This window comes from Aedes albopictus, chromosome 3, assembly GCF_035046485.1.
Source record: "Aedes albopictus strain Foshan chromosome 3, AalbF5, whole genome shotgun sequence".
Classification (NCBI taxonomy): Eukaryota; Metazoa; Arthropoda; class Insecta; order Diptera; family Culicidae; genus Aedes; species Aedes albopictus.
This window is the reverse complement of record NC_085138.1, coordinates 380889552-380900030: the sequence shown is the minus strand read 5'-3', so window position 1 is coordinate 380900030 and position 10479 is coordinate 380889552. Positions and strand designations below refer to the sequence as shown.

At 44.2% G+C, this 10479-nt stretch overlaps 1 protein-coding gene across 1 annotated transcript; it reads left to right on the top strand.

Moving 5' to 3' along the window:
- Positions 1–6020: 6020 nt before the first annotated feature.
- On the top strand, positions 6021–7181 carry LOC134290956 (uncharacterized protein K02A2.6-like). Its single transcript, XM_062858189.1, has one exon. It carries the CDS (start codon positions 6021–6023, stop codon positions 7179–7181), a length of 1161 nt encoding a protein of 386 aa, XP_062714173.1.
- Positions 7182–10479: the final 3298 nt, after the last annotated feature.

Below are 10479 nucleotides of genomic sequence, written 5' to 3'. Positions count from 1 at the left end.
TAGCTGTACCGACCATGTCAATGGAGACAACGGAAGAATACCGCTTAGTCAGATCCTTGCTGATTTGAACGGTGTTCAAACGTTTGCCTTTGGGTCGGAAGAAAACAACATACGGCCCGCCAAAGTCGGGAGGGTAGGCCTTGAGGCGGGGGGACGTCGAAACAGATTTACCGTTGGTGTCCATTGGAGAAGCACCAGGGTGAAGGGGGGCAAAGGGGTTAGCATTTAAATCGCCTTGTTGGCTCGAGCAATCCGATGCCAATAACAAAGCTTCGTTGATGCGGTACGACGTACCCCCGCCATCGTCATCATCGCCCATTGTGGCAGCTAACTACCACCACGGGACACTCAAAAATCTTAAACTAACACTTATCACGGGGACGAAATAATAAAAAAAACAAGGGACAAAATTAACTGTACAGGGAAAGTGAGGAAAAAAAAAGAGAAAAAAAACTGCCTATATACCAAATTAAATCTAATCAAAGAGTCGGTGGAGAGGGGGGAACAACGAGGGGTAACTTTGAATACTTAGCTTTGTGCTCTGTTTTGCCACAGGCTCGACGACGACAGGTCCAAGCGATGGGATCGCCCGCACTGGGAGGAGGCGAGCGGTGTGCGGCGGTTGAACGCTCTCTGCTCTTCTCTTGGTGGGCTGCTGCTGTCGACGACGATGAGCTTGGGTACTCACTGGAAGAAGCCGATCACGGCCGCGCGAGCGGCGCGGTATGCGGGGGGTGCTGCACTGCTGTGCTCGATAATCGGTCAATGCGCCACGTGATATAATGAAAACGTGAACTTTACTCAAACTAAACGAACTTTTGCGGCAAAAATTGTGGCCTCGCCAACCGCACGCGTCCCACTAGGGATGATTACTTAATAAACACTCGGAAACACTAGCACGAAAATAGCCACCGAACTGGAGACAAACCGGACGAACGAAAAGTTGCGACTGTCTCGAACGAACGCTCGCCAAAGAGTGATGATCAAATTTGTGTTATGATAATTTTTGTTGAGAATTTGAGACTGTTGTTTAAGGACAAACATCTTGAAATCCCGCTTCAAAAGTGCATCAGAACTTTAAACGCACAAATCTCAAGAAGCAAGTTCCAAATAACAGCGCATTTGATTATTCTGTTCTTGCTCACTTGTAATAAGCTTAAAATAAGAAGATCAGGTGCGCTGGTTTTGTTTACGAAGAGATTTGTGCGCTCGAAATCGTGAGTAGGTGCCAAAGTCGGCCATTGTGGCGGCCACTTTGGGATTCTAAAGCCTGGAACACATAGCGTCCGTTCCGTCGAGGTTTGCGTTTTTTTGACAGTTTTCCCATGGGAAATGTGTCAAACTACTGTCATGCACACGCAAACGTATGCATTGTGTGGGGCACTTAACAAGTCTGTCCTTAAATGTTGGTGGTTCGGTACGACTACTATTGAACGAAATGGTTTGGTGTAACCAACAAAAACAATGGTTCGGTACGGCCATTGCTACTGAGAGAGGTGGTTCGGTACGACTACTTGAATCGAATGGATTAATGATATTAACATAGATGTTTTGTAAGGAAAATAGCTCGATTAGAGTATTGTTGTAAAGTGGTTCGGTACGACTACTAATGAATGGAATGGTTTAATGTAACCAACAGAACATGGTTCGGTACGATCATGATTAGGGACAATGGAAATTCGCGGTAAAATTTCTTAAATTTCGCGGGCTACTATTGTGAATTTCGCGGCAATGTCGCGGTCCTATGTTTTTGACCATTTTTTTTTTTGAAAAAAAAATCAATTTTGCATGTTAAATGAATAATTCATTTAAAAAAGTAACAAGTTTTATGGTTTTTCAAGAAAGAAGCATACATTTGATGCAATGAATTTTTATTATGCAGATACGGAATCGTAAATAATCTCAAACTGTCGAAAATTTTCTGTCAATTTTTGACTAAAAATTTGAAATTTATGGGAATAAGTAAGGTATTTTTACAGTTTTGTCAAATTTCGCAGCATTTCGCGGGATTTCTTGAATTTCGCGGCCAAAGCCCAATTTCGCGGATTTCGCGGCTTCCGCGAAATCGCGAATTTCCATTGTCCCTAATCATGATCATTGAGAAAAGTGGTTCGGTACGACTACTTGAATTGAATGAATTGACGGTGTTACCCAGATGTTTTGTAAGGAAATGGTTCGGTACGACCATCGTTGTGAAGTGGTTCGGTACGACTACTGTTAAATGGAAATGTTTGATGTGACAAACAAAAACATGGTTCGGTACGACCATGATTACTGAGAGAAGTGGTTCGGTACGACTACTTGAATAGAACGGGGTGTTAGCACAGATGTTTTATAAAGATATGGTTCGGTACGACCATTGTTGTAAGTAATCACCGTGCTATATGTTTAACTACATGATTTGGTGTAGGTTTTGTATTATCACAATAAACATCACGAAACTATTAATCAAAAAACTGAGAAGAACGTCTACTGAAATTTCTATTAAATGGTTTGGCACGTATATGTTGTACTGAAATGATTTTACAATTATTGCATTAAGAAACTAGTGCAACGCTATCAATGGTTAGCATGGTTTTTGATATCCATGGATTCAAATTACGTTGGTTTTAAATTACTTAAATCATTTGCTACCTCCAAACAACGTAATGGGTCGACATGATTTATTTCTTATATGCAAGTTTGAAAAGCAAGCCTTGTTTTTACTTCCATAGCACTGTTTTTTTAATAAAATATGTGGCAAATATGTGCGTGCCATTCCCGCTCTTGCTTCCGACGGCTCTGATTTTGAAGAGGAAGAGTCTGTCGTGTCGGACGATGACAGAGAAGAGCTGGAGGAAGCCTGTTCCGATAATTCAGTTGAGCCGTTGGAAGAAAATGACTGTGTTGTTCAAAGAGTTCGGAAAGTCACTAGGAAGCGTGTTGATCGGCGCTTGGTTGAAAGGCTGGAGCGCATGGAAAAAGCGCTTTTCTCTACACCAGAGCGACAGCTTGTTGCACCCACTGTTCCTACATGGATTGCTCCACAGGACAGATCACTACAGAACTCAGGCAGTCAGGAAGTTCGTACTCCGTCGAAGCCAGATTACATTGGATGGATTCGCTGGGATATTCGCCCTTTTCCGCAAGCCATACCTACTAGTAAACTGTGGACAGAATGGAGTCGCTTCAAATCTAATTTTGAAATCGCAACAGATTTGAACAACGTCAGCGCAACTAGTCGAGGCAAGCTATTGTATCTTCTCATGGGCGAACAGCTACAAGGCTTAATCACCGCGGCTAAGCTCTGTCCTAGTTTCGACGACCCGCAATGCTACTCTATCCTAACTCGGAATATTGGAACCTATCTGCGATCTTTGGTTGACACTACGGCGGAGCATGAAGAGTTCACCCGGCTCAAGCAGGAATCCAACGAGTCTGTCGTAACGTTTTATGCAAGAGTGGTAGAAAAAGCCTGTATGTGTGGTTATGGCGAAGATGAAAATCGTTTCATCCGGTCTCAGATACTTCAAGGAATGAGTAACCGCGACGTCGCTAATGCAGCGAGAACATATAATCACGACACCCAAACTGTAATTCAAGCTGCCACTCGAGCCGAGGCATTCAACATCAATGCCGGTCCTTCCAAAGCGGAGGGTATAATGGAAGTTGCCAATACTTCGAGCAACCGTCAGTTTGACCAGAAACGATTTGCATCACGTGGATGGGAAACTCGCGATCGAGGAGGAGCAAGTGGCCCACCGAACAGGCGCCGGGAGCTACAAAATAGGTTCGTTGGAAAACGAAATCGATGCTTCAGGTGCGACCGTCCAAAGCACAATGGCAAACCGTGTCCAGCCTTGTACAAATCCTGCAATACGTGCAACGAACGTGGGCATTTTTCAGCCACATGCCGCAAGAAACGGGTGGTGAACCAGCTGGATATCTCGAAGGAAGATGACGAACCGCTCAAAAATGAACAGGTGATCTGATCTTTTATTTTGTTCTGTTTTTAATAAAAATGGCAATCGCTGAAATGGGTTTGAATCGTGAAAGGGGTTTGAACTGCAAAAACTGATGGTTGTTCTTCTTGTATGTCCTTATTTTGTTTGCAGTTGGTTAATTCTCTAACGCTTTCTGATGTGCTGGTCAACTGTTACGTGGGTTCATCGAAACCTGTATCGTTCCTCATAGACTCGGGTGCGGATGCAAATGTGATAGGGGGTAAGGACTGGGAGAGCCTCGAAAAGCAAGTTAGAATCGGCACAGTAAAACTAGAGTTTGTTGATAGTTCAGCTCACCCTGATGTCAAAGCATACGCCGCAGATCAACCAATGTCGGTATCGAAGATTTTTTGGGCACTGGTAGAGGTCGAAGGTCTCGACAAGCCCGTTGTCCGCGCTAAATTCCTGGTGATTCCGAAAGGACGTAGGTCGCTACTGGGACGTGAAACTGCTGCTGATTTGAAGTTATTGCTAGTTGGACAGGCGGTCAACAGTTCTGAACAAGAACAAGAAGGTGATGTTGAAATTTTCCCGAAAGTTCCAGGAGTAAAGGTCAACTTCAGTATCGACCGATCTATTCCTCCAGTTCGTAATGCTTATTTCAACGTTCCAGCGGCATTCAGGGAAGCGTCTAGAGCAAGGCTGGAGGAAATGGAATCTAAAGGTATCATAGAAAGGGTCATGACAGCTCCACAATGGATCAGTGGAATGTTCGCTGTTCCGAAAGGCAAGGGGGACTTTAGACTTGTGGTGAATATGCGGGCCCCTAATAAGGCTATAAAAAGGGAATATTTCCGGCTGCCGTTGATGAACGAGATGAAGGCAAAATTACATGGAGCGCGGTACTTCACCAAGCTGGACCTAACTAGCGCATATTATCACCTGGAGCTAGGGCGTGAATCCAGAGAATTGACCACATTCCTCGCTGAATCTGGGATGTACCGGTTCACAAGGTTAATGTTCGGGGTCAATTGTGCCCCTGAAATTTTCCAGCGCGAAATGACCCGTATTTTGGAGGGCATTGACAACGTTATTGTGTTCATTGATGATATATTGATATTCGCGGACACCCTGGAAAACCTGAGGAAAACAGTTGCTCAGGTGCTCAAAGCACTTAGGAAGAATAATCTCACGTTGAATGAAGCAAAATGCGAGTTCGACCGGGAGCGGGTCAAATTTCTGGGCCATGAACTGGATAAAGATGGCTTCCACGTCGATGAGGTAAAGGTTAACAGTATCCAAAATTTCCGTGAACCATCAACGGTATCTGAGTTGCGGAGTTTTTTGGGCTTGGCATCGTACGTAAGTCCGTTCATTCAGAATTTCGCTGACTTGACTAGTCCGTTGTGGAAGGTGGCCAGTTCTCGTACTTGGCAATGGGGACTTGAACAAACTGAAGCGTTCGAGAAGACTAAGAGCAAGATAATCCATTCAACGGTTGCTTTAGGATATTTTTCTGAAAATGACAAGACCGTACTGTATACAGATGTATCCCCGGTGGCGCTGGGAGCGGTGCTGACCCAGGAGAATCAAAACGGATCTCGGAGAATTATCAGCTTTGCTTCAAAAGCCCTGACCGCGACGGAGAAAAAGTATGCGCAAAATCAGAAGGAAGCTTTGGGTGCTGTCTGGGCGGTTGAATATTTTGCATACTTTTTGCTCGGTAGGCATTTCACCCTCCGAACAGATGCCAGAGGTGTGAGCTTCATCCTCAACAGAACTCGGGAGGATCCGAAGAGGGTACTGACAAGAGCAGATGGGTGGGCTCTACGGATAAGCCCCTATGACTACGACGTGGAGTTCATTCGTGGTAGAGAGAACATTGCTGATCCTTCTTCACGCCTTTCTGGAGGAACGCCTGAACCATTCAATGAGGATACGAGTCCGTGGGAAATCGCTAGCCTTGAAGCAAACAGCATACAATTTCTAACTGAGGATGAAATTCGCGAGGCTACAAAATAAGACCAGGAGCTGATTAAACTAACAAACGCATTGCAGTCTGGTGACTGGCCAAAAGATCTTCGTCGATTCCAGTCAATGCGAGAAGATATTTGCGTCAAGGATGGTGTCATTTTGAAGGATGGTCGTGCAGTAATACCCAAATCTCTCCAGGAAAAAGCACTGAACATAGCCCATGAAGGACATCCCCTAGCCGCCAAACTGAAGACTATTTTGCGAGAACGTGTGTGGTGGCCAGGAATGGCGCAGGATGCCGAAAAGTGGGTCAGGACATGCCAGTCATGCGCAATCAATGGTCGGCCAGAGAAAACCACTCCGATGGTGCGTACCGTCATCCCCAAGACTGCGTGGGAAACCATCGCTATTGATTTTAATGGACCTTATGCCAAACTCGGAGGTATACATATCCTGGTGATTGTTGATTACCGTTCACGTTATCTCATTGCTCGTCCTGTAAAGTCGACCAGCTTCGAGCGAACAAAGAAAGTGCTCGACGAAGTTTTCGACATAGAAGGTTTTCCGGAGTGTATAAAAAGTGACAACGGTCCTCCATTCAATGGAGATGATTATGGTCGGTTCTGTCACGAAAGAGGGATCAAAACTGTTTTCTCGACACCACACTTCCCGCAGCAGAATGGCATGGTTGAGAATTATATGAAGATAATCAACAAGTCCATGTCCGTAGCTGCCTCCTCTGGGGGGAACTATAATGAAGAACTCCAATCGGCAGTTCGAGCGCACAATGCAGCTTCTCATACCGTTACAAAAATGCCACCTGAAGTAATTATGCATGGAAGGAAGATCAAGCGAGGCCTGCCGTTAATAGACCGAAAATTACTTGATTATGACAACAGTGGCATTGATGAGAGAGACCGAGCAATGAAAATTCAAGCTAAACATCGTGAAGATGCCCGCCGTGGAGCCCGAAAGTGCCAGTTGAAGCCTGGTGATACGGTGATAGTAGAGCGACAAACGAGAGCAAAAGGCGACTCTAGGTTTGGGACACAGCGTTATACGGTCATGGAAGAAAGAAATGGGAATTTGGTGCTTGGAGACGACGAAGGGCGTACGATAAAGCGACACGTGTCCCAGACAAAGAAGGTTGTGGAATGGCGCGAGCAATCATCTGGACATCCGGAGGCTGAAGATGCTATCCGAACACAACGAGCCACCAGGAATAGGAAAATTCCCAAACATCTACAAGACTTCATCTGCATGGCAGATGTCAACGAGAATTAAAATGTGCAAGAGATGAATTTGGTTTCTGAATAAACATAATCGATCTAAAATAACATTCAAATAAATTTATGCAAATAAACTTTGGTAATATTGATTGTTTAACTTTTTTTTCTTTCTTTTTTTTTGTAAGAAGAGAGGTGATGTGGGGGTTGAGAACCTCTGGAAGATATTACTTCTCTTTGCGTTACCCTTCTAGCAACACATGCATGTTGCAACACACCTTTTAGAAAGGGCAGCCAACCGTTTAGCAACGACGCGATCAACAACGAGCATTTCATCGTATCGTCTCCCTCTGCTTCGCTTCGATCACGCTCACACGGGTAGTGGTGATTTCCGAGAGGCAAGCACACGGCTCAGTCTTCGGTCGTCGGTCGAGAAGGTAACTCCAACATGCGCTCTTGGGCGATTCTTTCATGCGGCACATTGAGCATTCCACACACAGGTCGAGAGCTCCCAACTTTAATAGGGTCAATAACGGCGCCGGCCACGTCCTTACGGTCATCGAGGATGGGAGGGAATGTTAGTAAGACAAACGTTGTTATAAAGACCGCGAATCGCTGCATCTCCACGTTTGTCTCAGGAAGGATTTTTTTTATTAGTAGGGTAAGGTACATTGTCAGTGCGGGAGTCACCTATGGTTGGTGATATGATTTGACAATGGATCAATATACACAAACCGCCGTTAACAACCGACCACTTTTCGACGCAAAAACTAGCCAAAAAGAAAATTCTATCGCGCGTCTCCACTCCACTAGGGAGCAGAAACCTTTAGTCTATTCCACACAGAAATACACTGAACGCGACTCACTTGTCGGCGCCCGGATTTTTCTCGACCGGCGAGCCCGAACCAACACTTTTTCACTTTTCACATGCAAAAAATGAAAGAAAATATGTATTATCAACTTTAAGTGTATTGGGAACTAGCGCCGACGGGAAACTAAAAATTCGGAACCGACTCGATCCACGACGCGTCCACCGCACACTCCAGCATTTCGAATTTGCCTCCAAAAACACACTGAACTGCCTCGTACGAAGATGAGCACTGTGAAATAGACGACGACGACGACGCGCTCGCGGCCGAACCAAATGAAAAAAAGCGGCATTTCGATTTTGCCTCCAAAAACTCACTCCACCATAAAAATAACAAAATTGCACCATAGAAAATAGATGAGTGCTCCATAAGTATTATCAAACTGCACCATATCAAATATGAATTGCTTCATAAAAAATTCAAAATTCTTCATAGATAGCATATTGTCATAATCCAAATCCGGCAGTGCTGAATTGTTTTACATTGCACTACTTTGTGGTGCAGATATTTAAATTTGCACGTTTGCTCTGCAAAAAATAGAAAATTCTCCATAAATTTAAATATCTGCACCACAAAGTAGTGCAATGTAAAACAATTCAGCATATGGTGCAGTTTGAAAATGCTTATGGAGCATTTATCTATTTTCTATGGTGTAATCCGATTTTTTATGGTGCAATTTAATTTTTCTTTGGAGCAATATTCAATTTATTATGGGCACAATTTTTGCACTTTATTATGGAGCATTTGTATTTTATTATGGGGCATTTCAGTATTATTTATTGGTACGAAATTGCACTTTTAATGAGAAATTTTTACTTTTTACCGGTACATTTTCTATAAAGTATGGAACATTTTTAATTATTTATAGGTATCATTGCACATTTTCATGGAACATATGTTCATCCTTTAGGGAGCGCTTTTTGATTTTCTATTGAGCATTTGTAATTTGTTACACAGCAAAAAAAATCTTGTGATATCACATCATTTTTGCAGCACATCAGTCGCGTCGTAAAAGTGATGTACGATTTACATCCTTTCCACGCAGCAAATTAGCCGCCGCAGCTTGAAAATGGGTCTAGCAATCGCTAGAACCGGAACGATAGATGAATTATATATAAGTAAAATATTGGCGTGGATTCGTACATGAATCCGTTGATTGTGAGGCATATCCCTTACCTCTCGGCTATTTCACCGAGTTAGAGGATAGATAATAAATATGATACTGCTTCTAGGTTTCTGCTGGAATGGGTTTATTGACATTTCCCGGTGCCAACTACACACCAAAATTTTTGAAATGCTTCCAGCACGCCAAAAATCAGCCGAAGAAATTGCTGAATTTCATCAACATTTTTGCTGAATTTCAGCACAACTTTGCTGATCAACTGTCAAAATTACTGGATGGTTCAGCAAGTTGAAATCCGTTTACTCTACTATTGCTTTTCTGGGTGTTTGAAAATTTTCAGCAGGCTACCTTACCGGGGCCGCGCTGCCTACATTGCGTTGAAGGGGCTGCCTTCTTAGGTATAGCTGACGCAATACAGCATTTCATACTCAGCCGCTGGATGCCAGAACAGACGCTGTTTGAGCCGCACCTCCTTGGTGAACAGACGCTCGGATCGTACCTTCTCAATCTAGCTGAAGTCAGAAGGACAACAGTGCCCAGGCTGCACTACCAGCTAAGCACACAACTCTTAGCTGGCGGTCTTTGTCATCGTTTGACCCGTGGAAGCATGAGGTAGGAACTTGTGAGGACCAGAGCTATGTTGGACGCTCTCCTTATCGACTCACCGTTTTTGGCCTCATATGCCCAATCTACAAGAAAGGGCACAGACTGGAGTGTGCCAATTACAGAGGGATTACCCTTTTAAATTCGGCGTATAAGATACTGTCGCGTGTCCTGTTCAACAGACTGCGACCTCTTGAGGAGTCATTCGTCGGCGTATACCAGGCTGGTTTTCGTGAGGGCCGATCAACGACGGATCAAATGTTTACCCTGCGGATGATCCTAGATAAATTTCGGGAATATAACTTGCAGACTCACCATCTGTTCATTGATTTTAAAGCAGCATACGATTCAGTGAAAAGAAATGAGCTTTGGCAGATTATGTCAGAACATGGTTTTCCGGCGAAACTAATTAGGCTGATACGCGCAACGCTGGATGGATCAAAATCAAGTATTCGGATCGCGGACGAAGTGTCTACGTCGTTTATGACCTTGGATGGATTGAAGCAGGGGGATGCTCTTTCAAATTTATTGTTCAACATTGCACTCGAAGGAGCGATTAGGAGGTCAGGCGTGCAGATGAATGGCTCTATCATCACACGGTCGCACATGCTCCTCGGTTTTGCGGAAGATATTGATCTCATCGGGCAGTGGAGGAAGCTTATGCTCCTCTGAAGAGAGAGACAGCGAGGATAGGCTTGACGATTAACTCTACCAAGACGAAGTACATACATGATAGCGGGTAGAGACAGAAGCAGGCCTAG

Bases quoted from the DNA above. Each gene is read 5' to 3' on its own strand.
- LOC134290956 (XM_062858189.1), top strand. From the start codon at position 6,021: ATGCGAGAAGATATTTGCGTCAAGGATGGTGTCATTTTGAAGGATGGT.